General features: G+C 44.7%; 2 protein-coding genes across 6 annotated transcripts in view; both read left to right on the forward strand.

Annotated features, from left to right (window-relative positions):
• Window positions 1–15,354, forward strand: part of LOC308484189 (cytochrome P450 2G1-like) — a 112,624-nt gene that overhangs the window by 24,078 nt on the left and 73,192 nt on the right. Inside the window, exon 1 of one of the 5 annotated variants that reach the window (XM_081018904.1) lies at window positions 4–382. The exons of the other annotated variants lie outside the window; for them this stretch is intronic. The gene's annotated coding sequence lies outside the window, so the exon portion shown is untranslated. Of the gene's footprint in view, window positions 1–3; window positions 383–15,354 lie in introns of those variants that run through there. 5 annotated transcript variants of the gene reach the window in all.
• On the forward strand, window positions 372–14,267 carry LOC308484229 (cytochrome P450 2A13-like; the record flags this gene model as incomplete). Its single annotated transcript, XM_081018988.1, has 9 exons — window positions 372–853; window positions 2,629–2,791; window positions 5,682–5,831; window positions 7,322–7,482; window positions 10,247–10,423; window positions 11,155–11,296; window positions 11,459–11,646; window positions 13,610–13,751; window positions 14,086–14,267. The coding sequence occupies exons 1-9, from the start codon at window positions 674–676 to the stop codon at window positions 14,265–14,267; spliced, it is 1,485 nt and encodes a 494-aa protein (XP_080875114.1). The 5' UTR covers window positions 372–673.

Raw genomic sequence — 15,354 nt, forward strand, 5'->3', positions numbered from 1 at the left:
CCCCGGGACCAGCACAAGCCAGCTGTCTCAGCTCAGGCAGGTAGGCTGCCAGCCAGCGAGGTAGCCAGCAGAATCTCTAATCTGTCCTTATTGCCCAATGCCCAAAACACAAACTCTACACCCCCTCCCAACTGGATAGAGAGGCTGGAGAGAGAGATGGAATAACTCCAAAGGGGGATGTGATCCTTCAGCAAACTTTGTATAAGAGCTTCAGTTCTGGCTACGTGGGCACTTTCTCTTCCCGGCTACTCGGAGCTCCTCAGGTCACCCGCAACCTCCCCATGGATCCCCTCGGAGCAGCAACCCTTTTCCTCTGCTACACTTCTCTTAGTCTTACACCAGCAGAGACCCTGTTAAATGATACAGAATTCTGAGAAATAAGGTGAGAGAATTGTGCTTGACTCTGGGACTCCTTAAAGCTCCCTTGGTGGTGCAGACTTGGGCAGCAGCTCCCTGTCACCACTATCTGTCCATCTGAACTTTGCTCTGGAAGGTCTTCTCTTGACTTGAAAGAAGACCCTGAGCAGAGAGTAAACAGGTTGCACAATTTCAAGGAGGAGGTTCTTCCGAAGGTATGTAACAGGCTCAACTCGGACTGCGCGGGTATTTTCTCTTCCCAGCTGGTCAGCAACACATTGCCTGCAGAGCTCCACAAACCACCCACAAGCTCCCCATGGATCCCCTCGGAGCAGCAACCCTTTTCCTGGTCATCTGTCTCTTTTGTCTGACCGTCCTCTCAACATGGCGGCAGATGCACCGCAAAAGCCAGATGCCACCTGGACCAACTCCCCTCCCCTTCATCGGGAACCTGCTCCAAGTCAACACAAGCGATATGTACCGTTCATTCATGAAGGTAACTTTCTATCATGTATCAGAGCACAGTTTGCCATTCTCTGAATTGTTATTATAAAATCATTCTTAAATACTGTTGATTAATGAAGGTCACTCCCATCTATCTATCTATCTACCCACTCATCCTTCTCTCTCTCTCTCTCCCACTTGACTCATCATCTCATCATAATTCTCCTTCCATCACATTATCCAGCTTCTTATTCTCTCTCTTTATATTTCTGCCTGAGTGGAAGGATCTATGCTTGCATACATTTCCATCTTGCAAGATATCAACCTTATTTAAAATGTTTTAAAAAGACTTCCACCGTTTACACCACACGTCTTTTATACTTCAGCCGCCATAACCTCTGTTCTTCATATCCTTCCTATAGGTTTTCCTTAATTTTTCACATTCTTTATATTTTTCACAAGATTAGTCTAAACACAACCAAATTTTGGTAACTGAGCCCTGGTTTTGTAAATATTCATTTAGACAATCCCACTGCTTCTTGACCATAATCTTAGGTTTTCTCGTGTCTCATTTCCACATCAGTTGGTGGTTCTTTTTAAGGAAAGTCTTCAAGAAAATTAGCCAGCATTTTAGTGTGCATTTCTTTTAAATAAACATTTTCCCCTAGCAATTCCTCCAGATATTGAGGATTTTCCAATGTTATTTTCGATCCTATGAACATTTTCGTGCACACATTCCCCTAATATATGTACTTATCCTCACATTTTCTTGGTGGGGGTGGAGGACTGCATCATCCGACTCAAAAACGTTTCGATTTTGAAGGGGCAGCTCTGTTTCAGAAAGTGGGAATGAGTACTGTTTGCATTACCACGTGGACCGAACCCTAATTTCTCCCCCACGAATGGCTTTAGAGATTTATTGCAGCAGCTATATGTAAGTCCAGGAAAATGCTTTACTGCAACACCAGCAGTTTCATCAGTCTGTGGCACACCTTCCTTCCTTTTCATCATCTCTGAAGTTGGCACATGTGGCCCAGACCAAGGGAGCCGCTGACGGAAGGAGACTGCCCAACACTGGACCTCCCGGTGGGAGTCCTTTCAGCCTGGCTTATTATTTCACGTGGTTCACACCATTCTCAGTTACAGCCTTGGGCTCCTTAAAGGGAAGGTTGCAGGCAAACCTAACCAAGAATTGAATAGTGCACTGCCCAAAGAAATCCAGCTATTCAGTTCTTAAGAATTAGAAATCTCACACCCAGCAGAACCTGCTCTACCTAGCTGGTGAAAATGGAGACTTCCCACCCAAGAGAGGTATTTGGGCATGAGTGTCCAAGCAACTTATATTAAAGAAATATATATGCACATATGTGATGCCATGGCAGGGGAAGGGGGGATCACATTATGAGCTAACATTTCGTGTAAGATACAGTTTGTGGAAAAACAACAACACACCAGCCTCTAGAACGGTAAGAAACAACATTAGCAATACTCAAACAATTAACAAAGCAATATTCCCACCACTGGCTAGCAGATAAACATTATGTATTATGTGTTTATATATGTTGGAAGCTGCCCAGAGTGGCTGGGGCAACCCAGTAAGATGTGTGGGGTATAAATAGTAAAATTATCATTATGGAATGGGATGTCCCTATTTCCATCAGAGAAATGTTGAAGGGTATGCACCTCTTTTTCTAGAAAAATAGCTCTGGGTCAGCTAATGCTAGGGAGGATAGCCAGTTTTTAATCTTGCTTGTCTTCCTGAAAACCAACCTGTTTGCTCCATCTGTCCATCTGATTTCACACAATGCCCTCCCCCTCTTTTCACAGATTCATGAGAAATATGGTCCTGTCTACACCATCCACTTAGGGCCCCGCCGTGTTGTGGTCTTGTGTGGATACGATGCCGTGAAGGAGGCGCTGGTGAATCAAGCCGAAGAGTTCAGCGGCCGTGGAGAGCAATCGGCATTTGACTGGATTTTCCGGGGCTACGGTGAGTAGCTCTTCTTGGGCAACCCATGGCCAGAGTGCACCTTCACTGGCAATTTTCTAGTGTAACTGAAAGCAAATTATTTTCTAAACTTGGTACACATAAAACATTGGTAAACTTGGTACTTAAACAGTTAATATTCACACTACCCTTTCCAGCTGACTCATGCACTGTTCCATCAGCTAGTACTACATTTACAGACTTACAAGGCTGCTTTTCTACAAGGGTTTGTGCAGACTTAACAAAAATGTTTGTCGCTGCTGAGTCTAAAATCCAGTCCTGTCCAACGTCGTGACTGATGCCTCGAACTGCTGCAGAAACATACTGGACTCGACTCTTCCTGTCTCCTTGCTTCCCAGCAAACGCAGGCCACCCTTTTCTTGTGTTTTCTCCCACAGACACAGTGCGCTGACGTACTAAATGCTTAGTTGACCCACAATGATAGCATCTTCTGACTGTGAAAGCTGCTTCCTCAACAACCTCTTTAGGTTGCCGCTCCTCATCAGTTGCATATCTTTTACTGGACTGCCTCCCATTTCTGGAGTTACGGTGAGGGGTTGTGGCCTTCCTCTCATGGCGTCTTTTCTCCTCATCAAGCAAACGCCCAATTAAGAAATGCATTGTTAATTGGCTTTCTGGAATTGTCTCCAAGGTCATCACTAAATTGTCCCATGACTCAGGAAGTGAAGACAGCACAATATAAACCTTTCTCTGTTCAGAAAAATGTTCCCCAGGTTCATTTAACTGTGAAAATAAATCACACATTCTTTGAAGGTGTTTTGAAACACATTCACCCTCACTTAGTCTGGCTCAGTACAGAGCTCTCATTAGAGTAATTTTGCTGCCAGCAGTGTCTCTAATATGTATCGCTCTAAGTGCTTTCCAAATCTCACTTGCTGTTTCAAGGTCTCGCACATGAGATAACTGAAACTTCTCTAAACTCAAAATTAAATTGGCATAGGCTTTGTCCTCCAGCCTTTGGTCTGCTTCATCTACTTCTTCATCCTCATCTTTTACAGGAGGGTTAACAATAACAGTCCAACACTGTTCTTTCTTTTAAAACGCCTGCATCTGCAAACTCCATGACATATAATTGGACTCTCCCAGTTTCTCTACTGGAAAATAGGAAGCTCCCCCTTGAGCTCCAGCTCCAAGTCCAGCCATGGCTCCACCCAGCTTTCAGCTTTCCACTTTACTCACACGTGGCTTGAAGAAATGTTCGGCTCCTGGTCTCAAACAGACACTCCCTGCCGATGCCTTCACACAGCCAGCTGCTTGAGAAACGCTGAGTTGCTTCCAGTCTCTGGGTTCTTTTCACACCCTGTCTCTGCCCACTCAGGACTGGGCCCATAACCTATTGGAGGGGGATTTTCAACTGGTGACAGAGGACAGACTGTGACTCCAGGAGACATGGATGTAAAACCAAAACTAAAACGAAGACTTTATTACAAAACAACAAACAGAAACTCTGGTGGGTGTTATTCCTGCAGGCAGGCTACAAAACGCTGCTTTTTCCTTTTGTAGCCACGGCCAGCTGCAACCAATTAACCCAGAAACTTCTTAAAGGTATACACATGTTTCTGTGCAGAATGTCTCCCAACATTTAGCAATGGTCCTTCATACAGTCCTATGAAGAAGATTTTTGAATACCCATTTTTCAGTGGAGAAAAGTGGTCTGAGAAAGGGTTTCTCTAGGCAATTAAAACGAGTCATAGACAGTGGCGGAGCTTCATGCTCCGGCACCGGGGGGCGGAGAACAGGCGGGGGCAGGACTGGCACGTGTCCCGGGGGCATGGCGTGCATCCTGGGGGCGTGGTGTGCTGCCACAGGGGCGTGGCACTCGTCCTGGGGGTGTGGCATGCTGCCTGCGGGGGCATGGTGACCAGCACGGGATTGGGGGCAGCCGCAATGGCACCCCACCAGGATTGCGCTGCTGGGGGCGGTGCACACCCCCCGCACTCCTCTTCCTCCGACAGTGGTCATAGAAGAGATGGGATTTGCATTTTAATATTCAAAGCCAAGTAGAGGACCAGTGATTTAACTTAGTTGCTTTGCAAGTGTAGATGATCGTGCCTGGAAAAAGCTCTGGGTTTGCATATGCCTTCCATCAGCTGATCATCAGCTGTGTCTTTTCCTCTATTTTTCTCCCTGTCGGAGGTTCCTTACGACCAAGCTGAAACAGCTCTCCCCCACGACATACTATCTTCGGAATCCAACGACCTCTGCTCCGGCAGTGATTAACGACCTAAGCCTTTGATGAGGCTTCAGGCACGTCCCCATTATGCAGAGTATCCAAACAGCAGAAGGGCAAGAAATATGTGCTACATCGCTACGTTTATTTCTAGCTACGCGGGACAGAAAAGAATATGCATCTGCTCTCTGTGAGAGTCAGTGAACAACAACACAAAGAAACAGGAAACCAGTAACATCAACATCCGTCTCCCATCTCCTGTGAGACTTCCAGCAGTCTGGAATGTAATCAGAGTCTTGTGACTCCAAAAACTGCACAGTGGCATAACTGAAATCCAACACTCCCGCCCACTCTTAAATACCTCAACTGTCTACACACACACACACACACACACACACACACGAGAGAGAGACTCCTTAGCTTTGCAAATGTGTTAGCAGTTTTATTGCTGCACAACTAGGAGTAACAGAGAGAGAGAGGGAGAGAGAGAGAGAGAGAGAGGGAGAGAGAGAGAGAGAGAGAGAATGAGAGGGAACACACACTTAGAATGTTCTTCCAAGTGCTGAAATTGCAACTTTAAAAACCAATCAACAAAGATTTCATTGTGGGCGAAATCTCTATCACTGTGTGTTTCCGGCCACATTCCCACTGAGTGCACCTTCTCCTGTTCCTCCTTCCCTTTACTCCTCCTTCGCTTCTCAGGGGTTGCCTTCAGTAACGGGGAACGGGCCAAGCAGTTACGCCGATTCTCCATCATGACACTGAGGAACTTTGGGATGGGAAAGAGATCCGTCGAAGAGCGGATCCTGGAGGAGACCCACTTCCTGCTGGAATCCCTGAGGGAAACAAAAAGTGAGCTCAGTTTTGGTACCTTCAAGAAATGCTGCTTAATGAGTTACAGGTAATAGTTAGAAACTGGACAGTTACCTGGGCATTTGAACGCTGATAATCTGAACCTTGTCACTGCGGCATTTGAGTCCCAATTGTATACTGGACAGCTCCAAGGTTGCAAGGAGCAGGAACTAAAAGTGCCAGTCTCTGCTTCCCTCGGACAAAATAAGCCAGATACACAATAGCAAAATGTGACCCAAGTGATCCAAGCATTAAAATTGACAAAGGTGAAAGTTATAAAAACTCAAAAGATATTAATGATCAATTAATATCTCGGTCCTGTATACCTGAAGGAGCATCTCCACCCCCATCACTCAGCCCAGAGAGTGAGGTCCAGTGCCGAGGGCCTTCTGGCGGTTCCCTCCCTGTGAGAAGTGAGGTTACAGAGAACCAGGCAGAGAGCCTTCTTGGTAGTGGTGCCCGCCCTGTGGAACGCCCTCCCACCAGATGTCAAAGAGAAAAACAACTACCAGACTTTTAGAAGACATCTGAAGGTAGCCCTGTTTAGAGAAGTTTTTAATGACTGGTGTTTTAATGTATTTTTAATCTTGTGCTGGAAGCCGCCCAGAGTGGGTGGGGAGACCCAGCCAGTTGGGCAGGATAGAAATAAATTATTATTATTATTATTATTATTATTATTATTATTATTATTATTATGAATTATATACTAAACTGAAAGACATCAGTCACAAAGATATGAAGGTCTTTTTTAATAGAATAAAACTATCCCATTTAGATGATATACAAAAACAAATGCTATTAACACCAATACTAAATGGGAGGCAAAAATTAAACAAACTACTGGTATTCTTAAAATGACAAGTGGCAAAACACAATGATTGGATAGAATCGCCATTGAATGGTATAAGATCTATTGGTACCAAAACTTCATCAATTGTGTGATGAGGTACTTGATAACGGTATTTTATCAACAATATGTATTCGAGCTTAAATTACAGTTATTCCCAAACCAGATAAAGATCATACACAGTGTGCAAGTTATCAGTCTATAGCGTATCTTTGATTAATGTTGATACAAATACTTTAATATTCTATTAACTGGTCCAAATCGGAATTGATTGGAATAACACTTGCAGTTTAATGTTGAGTTTTGGATATAATGGAGATGAAAGAGATTTGGATTATTATAAATGATGCAGGAGAAAATGGTTAACAAAAGGACCCACAAAGGGGAGGAGATTCTTTGGGATCTTGTTTTTATGTTGGTTGTTGGATAATTGATTGGGGGGGGGGGGGGAATTGAACTGGAAAATTAAATAAATTTTTAAAAAACACAAATTGGAATTGATGCCAGTAGGTCAAAAATTTGATTGCACATTCATTAAAGGAATATCCATTTCGGATTTGTTCTGAATCTGTTAAATACCTAGGCATCTTAATACCAAGAGAGATAACACAGTTAGTTACTGTTAATATATATAAATTTCTAGGTGCTCCTTTTGACCCCACCTACGTCCTGAGCCGTTCAGTGTCCAACGTTATCAGCTCCATTGCCTTTGGCAACCGCTTTGAATACGAAGATAAGGAGTTCCTCTTCTTGCTCAGCACTTCGCTGGAAATCTTCCAGTTCACTGCCACCTCTTGGGGACAGGTACGTTGGAGGGGAGGGGGAGGACTTCCAGCATGAAATTGTGAATAATGCCACTTCTCCTAATCTGCTCAAGGCACAGCATGCAGGACAGCACCAGGTGAGGCCCTGTCATTACCCCAAAGACCAGCAGTGTAGCATTCCCAAAGCAAGGAAGGATTGGACTCTGATAAAATACACACAGAAGCTTGACCAGCAAGACTCTGGGAGGGGTGCGTACATAGCTGTCAAGCGTCCCTTATTTGGCGGGACAGTCCCTTATCCCAGCACCGTGTCCCGCTGCTGTCCCTTATTGATGATGTCCCTTAAATTTCCCGGGTTTCAAAGGAAGCAGCTCCTCTCCCTCCTTCCCTGCCGGCCAGGGAGGAGGGAGGCTCCAACTGTGTTGCTTGGCTGTGTTGCTCACCCAATAAGGAGTCTAAGAACGACTGGGGGGTGGAGCTTGCATGCCTTGTGCCGATCAAATCGGCCGCGTTGCCTGGGGGACTTGCCTTTGCTCAGCGCTTCCCAGTGGAGAGGTGACGGTGGTTTTCCTTGCTGCATCCCCTTTGCCGGGTTGCTGCGCTGTGGGAACCACCGCTTGAGGCTTCGTTGGGCTGCTGGTTGATTAAAATCCCTTATTTTGGCTGCTGATCCCTTATTTTCGGGGCTGCTGGTCCCTTATTTTCAAATCTGTAAGTTGACAGCTATGGGTGTGTATAATAGTAATTCCCTTCCCCTCGGCCCAGGTCGTTTTATTCACAAAAGAACTTTTTACACAGTGTTCGTAAGAACCAATCAGTTTTCTTCTGAGCATTTCAAAAAACCCCACGTGGGACAAAGTTAAAGTTAAAACTACAAAGAGCTAATTTCCTACTTGAGCGTGCATATGTAATTCAGAGTAAATAAAAGAAGAAGCAAGGAGGAATGCTTTTAGGAAACTCCAGAGGTCATAAACAGCAATAAACAGGAGAGGAAGGATAGGTAGTATTTACCATCTCCTTGCGAACGATTAACAAACTACATCAAAGCTAGCTTTATGACCCAGGATGCCTGATGAACAACTGGCCTGTGTACTTAGAATGCTGATACGTGCCTGTGAGGCATAGAGAAAGCAAATGCCAGAGGTGGAGAGGCTTGTGGGATTTGATCAGAAATTATTGTCAATGAATTAAACCCAGTCAACGCAATGCGTTCATTGCGGACACAATGGCTTGCTCCATATGTCATAATTCCTCATAGCAATCCCACCTGAACCCCACACTCTGGATATTTGCACTCCTACACAGCAGTGGTGTTATGTACTGAGTTGAATAGGATCCAGAAGGCAGCAGCCTGATTGGTCCTAGAATAATAGGATCCGAAATGCAGCAGTCTGGTTGGTCCTAGAACAATGCAGCGGTATGATTGGTCCACAGGAGCCACCCAATCCAGCTCCAGGTGGAAGTGAATCCACAACCTGATTGGCCTACAGGAGAATCCCAGAATTAGCCAATTACGTGCAGCCCATTGTGCAAATAATGTATATAAAGCAGATATTTTGGGGGAACATTTATTCCTCCTCACCACTATGAGCTGAACAAAGAGCATGAAATCCACTCTCGACTCCGAGTATATTTCAAGTGGTCAAGACACAGAGTTAGAAGCAGCAGCAGTGCCAGCTAAGGAGCCAGACCACATTCAGGGGTCTGAGTGAGCCTGACCAATAGAAGCCCAGAGCACAACCTCCCAGAGCATCAGGGACTGTAGAACCACAACCAGAACCAGGACCCTCACAGGTGCCTTTCACAAATGACCCAAATGCCTCCCCCAGTACCTCACAGGAACTGCACCAAGTGTGAGAAAGAAAGCAGAGGCACCAATCTTAAGAAACTAAGTTCTCTACAAGTGGGCAGAACCTGGGAGAGGCTTAAAAATGTTTAGCTACAGTGGTGCCTCGCAAGACGAAATTAATCCGTTCCGCGAGTATCTTCGTCTAGCGGTTTTTTCGTCTTGCGAAGCAACCCTATTAGCGGCTTAGCAGATTAGCGCTATTAGCAGTTTAGCGGCTATTAAAGGCTTAGCGGCTTAGCGGCTTAGCTGCTAAAAGGCTATTAAAGGCTTAGCAGCTTAGAAAAAGGGGGGGGAGCGGAAAAAAATCTCAAGACTCGCAAGACATTTTCGTCTTGCGAAGCAAGCCCATAGGGAAATTCGTCCTGCGAAGCGCATTGAAAAACGGAAAACCCTTTCGTCTAGCGGGTTTTCCGTCTTGCGAGGCATTCGTCTTGCGGGGCACCACTGTATTTGTTGCTTCTCAGTCTGAGCTCTCCGTGGTGCTGCAACTCCTATTCTGCCTTGCTCTTTGGTCAGGCTCTGCCTGGAGCAAGTTTACAATGTTGCCTCAACCTGAGATAATTCCAGATTGAGATACTGAAGCTGCTGGCTTTGTAAGCAATTCCTCCACACACCCTGATTTTCCCTCCAAATTGCCTTCCTTGTCCCTCAAAGATGGGAAGTCAGGCCCTGAGGTTGTGTCTGTGACAAGTTCATAGCTTAGTCAGCACCAAGTTCTGTCTGGGTGGAGTGAGGAGTTCCCTCTGTCTGTTCTTCTTGGAGAGACACTTCTCCATTGTCCCTTCTTTTCAAGCCACCTGTTTCTTCCAAACCTTCCATGATAATGAGGAACCAAGGGAGGGAGGAACTCCTGCTTCTCCCTGCCCCCCAAATCCACCTTAACTTACTTTGTTCAGTATCTGTTCTCTCTCTTCCTCCCCCTAACTCTGGATTCCTCCAAACCCGACACACGCAGCTCTACGACATGTTCTCAGGCATCATGCAGCACCTGCCTGGCCCACAAGATAAAACCTTCAAGAAGCTGTTGGGCCTGAAGGAATTCATTAAAAGGAAGGTAAAAGAAAACGAGGAGACCCTGGACCCCAACAACCCTCGGGATTTCATTGACTGCTTCCTAGTGAAAATGCAGCAGGTAAGATTATGTTATTCTAGTTAGGTAAAGGTAAAGGGACCCCTGACCATTAGGTCCAGTTGTGACCGACTCTGGGGTTGCGGCACTCATCTCGCTTTATTGGCCGAGGGAGCCGGCGTACAGCTTCCGGGTCATGTGGCCAGCATGACTAAGCAGCTTCTGGCGAACCAGAGCGGTGCACGGAAACACCATTTACCTTCCTGCCGGAGCGGTACCTATTTATCTACTTGCACTTCGTGCTTTCGAACTGCTAGGTTGGCAGGAGCTGGGACTGAGCAATGGGAGCTCACCCCGTCGCGGGGATTCAAACCGCTGACCATCTGATTGGCAAGTCCTAAGCGCTGTGGTTTAACCCACAGCGCCACCCACGTCCCTTGTTATTCTAGTTACTACAATCAATTTCTCCACCCTGGGCCCACTGGGAAGATACTGTAACTAAACTAAATTCAAACAAAGGAAGAAGTATGTTGGAGGATTCATGACAGATCAAATAATGTACTTCTTCCTGCAGCATTTGATTAAACTCCCCCTCCACCCAGCCATCTGTTTCCCACACAATTGTTGAGCTGCTTTTCAGCCCTCCACAACTGTCCCCTCCCCCTCATTGGAGTGAGCATGACATCACTGCAGCTCAGCCAATCAGTAGAGGAGAGAGAGCTTCATAGACAGGAGCCAGTCAGATTTTAGCCTATCCCAAGAAATAATAAGTAAGTACATTTTCTTCTGCCTAGGAAAAGGAAAACCCAAACTCAGAGTTCTTCCTAGAGAATCTGGTTTGTACAACAGCTAACCTCTTCTTCGGCGGCACAGAAACGGTCAGCACCACCTTGCGCTATGGCTTCCTGCTTCTGCTGAAATACCCGGAGGTTGAAGGTGACTGCGGAAGGGGGGGGGGAAATAGGGTGGAGAGATGTGTCTTTGCATTTCAATGGGAGGGTCCCTCTTTGCTTTCCCAGCTATGAGCTGGGATCCTTCTTTAGCTCCCTGGAAGGTGCAAAGAGCACTTTTGGTCTCATCCTGCTGATTTCTCAACAGAGAAAGTCCACGAAGAGATTGAACGGGTGATTGGCTCCAGTCGCACTCCCAACATGGATGACCGTCCCCTGATGCCCTACACGGATGCTGTGATCCACGAGATGCAGAGATTCGCTGACATGCTCCCCTTGGGGTTAGCAAGACGTGTGACCCGCGATACCCAGTTCCGGGGATACACCATTCCCAAGGTATTGTGGTTCTATTAATTCCTTAGACTTAGACTCCACCCTTCCAGATATAGTTTGTGGCTCAGTGAAGTTCCCCAAGTGTGTAGGTATGTTGATATGTACAGTATAAGATATAGGGACCCCTGACCATTAGGTCCAGTCGTGGCTGACTCTGGGGTTGCGGTGCTCATCTCGCTTTATTTGCCGAGGGAGCCGGCGCACAGCTTCCGGGTCATGTGGCCAGCATGACAAAACCGCTTCTGGCGAACCAGAGCAGCGCACGGAAACGCCGTTTACCTTCCCGCCAGAGCTGTACCTATTTATCTACTTGCACTTTGACGTGCTTTCGAACTGCTAGGTTGGCAGGTGTATGTACAGTATAGGTAGGTATTATATAGAGTAATGTAGGTATGTTTTACGTTATGAATATAAGGTAGTGGGTTATGTTCATGTATTGTGTCATTGTGTAAATGTATTGTGTCATTGTGTAAATGCACTTTGACGTGCTTTCGAACTGCTAGGTTGGCAGGTGTATGTACAGTATAGGTGTATGTACAGTATAGGTAGGTATTATATAGAGTAATGTAGGTATGTTTTACGTTATGAATATAAGGTAGTGGGTTATGTTCATGTATTGTGTCATTGTGTAAATGTATATGCATGTGTTTTATATGCCAGTAAAATTTATTTAATAAAAAAAAATAAGACTTCACCCTTCCAGGTATAGTTTGTGGCTCAGTGAAGTTCCCCAAGCATATCTGTTCCACCTGTCCGTACCCTCTGAGTGATAATAATCAGGGAGACAGAGGCACCACACCAAAGGGTGGTGTCCCAAAAATGGGGAACTCTCATTGATATTAATAATAAATTAAGATGCAAAGGAAAGAGGTGGATTTGCCCTGCCAGACCTCAAACTTTATTATGAATCAGCAGCTTTTTGCTGGTTGAAAGAATGGCTGCTCCTTGAAAACACTGACATTTTGGATCTAGAAGGTTTTAACAATGTATTTGGATGGCATGCATATTTGTGGTATGATAAGGTCAAAGCACATAAAGCATTTAAAAACCATATTGTTAGGAAAGCACTGTTTAATGTCTGGATAAGATATAAGGATTTATTGGAAAATAAAACCCCAAGGTGGCTGTCACCAATGGAAGCGAAAGCTCTGAAAAAGCTTAATATGGAGGTCAATTGGCCGAAATATTGGGAAATTTTGGAACAAGATGGAGATAGATTGAAACTGCAGAGTTTTGAAAAATTAAAAAATAAAGTGCGAGACTGGCTTCATTATTATCAGATAATGGAGGCATACAATTTGGACAAGAAAATCGGCTTCCAGGTGGAAAAATCAAAATTAGAAACAGAACTGTTAGAACCCAAAACTAAGATTTTGTCAAAGATGTATAACTTGCTGTTGAAATGGAATACTCAGGATGAAACGGTGAAATCTGCTATGATTAAATGGGCACAAGACGTTGGACACAACATAATGATGGCTGACTGGGAACAGTTGTGGACCACAGGTATGAAGTTTACGGCATGTAATGCCTTAAGAGAGAATATTATGAAAATGATATACAGGTGGTACATAACCCCAGTCAAGCTTGCGAAAATAATAATAAATTATTATTATTATTATCACACCTCAAGGCAAGTGGAAAGACAGTTCTTTTGCATTGCCATTGGCCCTCATAATAATAATAATAATAATTTATTATTTATACCCGCCAATTTGGCTGGGTTTCCCCAGCCACTCAGTGAATCTGTATTGTTTCTTAATGGCCCTAGCTTGGCCCGGTTCTTCTGCACAGGCTAGCCCAGGAATTCTTATTCAGCTTTCTCTCAAATAATAAAGAACCTGCCATTTATTAATTTATAAAGTTTAGGGAGGTCACCCCCCCCAAAAAACCAATATTTTCTTGCCCACGAGAATAACGTTCCATTTCTCCCCTCTCTTCTCCTTTCCCTCCCTCTCTTGTTCAGGGAACTGAAGTGTTTGCTTTGCTGGGATCTGTGCTGAGAGACCCCAAACATTTTGCAAGACCAGACGTGTTTGACCCCCAACATTTCCTGGATGAGAATGGGCAGTTCAAGAAGAATGAGGCTTTTATGCCATTCTCTACTGGTGAGTCCTCAGCAGCCCCTTGGCAGTTTACAGCAAATAGTAACCCAATATAGTCGACCAATTGAAGTGAGAAAAATTAGCCAGAAACTGTTGCTGGTGCTGATGTACCTCTGTCTCGCCCTTCTCTTTTCCCTTCTACAGAAAAATCTATTTTTGAACCATGCACACCAAAATTATTGTTATTATTTATTAAACTTGTATACTGCCCTTTACCTGTAGATCTCAGTTGTAATGGGTGTATTTTATCTGTGGCTGTGTGGGTTAGAGGAGTCTTGGCCTGAAAACCTCAATGCAGGCTATAATGACCCGTCTTTGCTTTCCTCCTCCTTCCTAGGAAAACGCTATTGCTTTGGAGAGCAGCTGGCCCGAATGGAACTTTTCCTCTTCTTCACCAGCATCCTGCAGAACTTCCACCTAAAATCCCCCATCCCTCCTGAAAAGATCGACATCTCTCCCATGCTGGTTGGCTTTGCCACCGTTCCACATTTTTATGAAATGTGTGCCATTCCCTTGTGAAAGAGGAGGACAGGTGTCTTGAACAAACAGAGCACTGTTGTCACCCACCTTGGCTGCCCCAAATGCAAAAGTTGGAGAAAGCTTGAACTCATGAAGGGCCAGAACAGGTTGGCCCTTCCTCCTCCAGAATCTTTCTTTTCAAGCTCCATGATCTCTGTTTCCATTGGTAGAATTTCTCTTCTCTGCATTTTCTTGGAATTGATCTCACAGGTCCATAAATATCTGGTCCCTGGCTCTCTGCCCTCTTCCTCCCCTACCCCACTTCCCTGAGGTACCAGGGTTGAGTCCCTCTCATCTTCCCCCTTTCTGGTCACCAGACTCCCTTCTGGCACCTAGTCCAACTCTGAAGTCTTTATTTCCATGTCATGTTCCCCTCCCTTTCCTTTTTTTTTTTTTTAAAGAAATTTATTGGGTTTTACAATAGAAATAAACATAATAAACAATGTAACATATATCTTAACATAATTTCACATTTTCTTTGGACTTCCTCACATCTCCCGCTCCCACTTTCATCGTTATAACATTTTGTCAGCAATTTATTATCTTATTTGCATTCTTATATCCCTTCTATGTTTCATAATCTTCTAGTTCTCAAAAAGAGTTATATTTTCTTAATCTCACTTATTTTCTTAAAAACATCTAAATTTAGTGGTGCTCAGTTATTCTGATCTAGCGTCCTGTTTAGCATTCACTCAAGTTGCAATGTTTTTGTAAATAATTCTTAAATTTCTTCCAATCCTCCTCAGTCCTCTCTTCTCCCAGGTCTCGAATTCTGCCGGTCATCTCAGCCAGTTCCATGTAGTCTATCAGTTGCATCTGCCATTCTTCCAGTGTGGGTAGATCTTGAGCTTTCCAATGCTTTGCGAGTAGTATCCTTGCTGCTGTTGTTGCATACATAAAAAATGTCTGGTCCTTCTTTACCACCCCTTGGCCGACAATACCCAAAAGAAAGGCCTCTGGTTTCTTAGTGAAGGTATATTTAAATACCTTTTTCAGTTCATTATAAATCATTTCCCAGAACGCCTTCACTTTAGGGCAAGTCCACCAGAGGTGGAAGAATGTTCCTTCACACTCTTTACATTTCCAA

This window comes from Podarcis pityusensis, assembly GCF_964106645.2.
Source record: "Podarcis pityusensis genome assembly, chromosome: 8".
NCBI lineage: Eukaryota > Metazoa > Chordata > Lepidosauria > Squamata > Lacertidae > Podarcis > Podarcis pityusensis.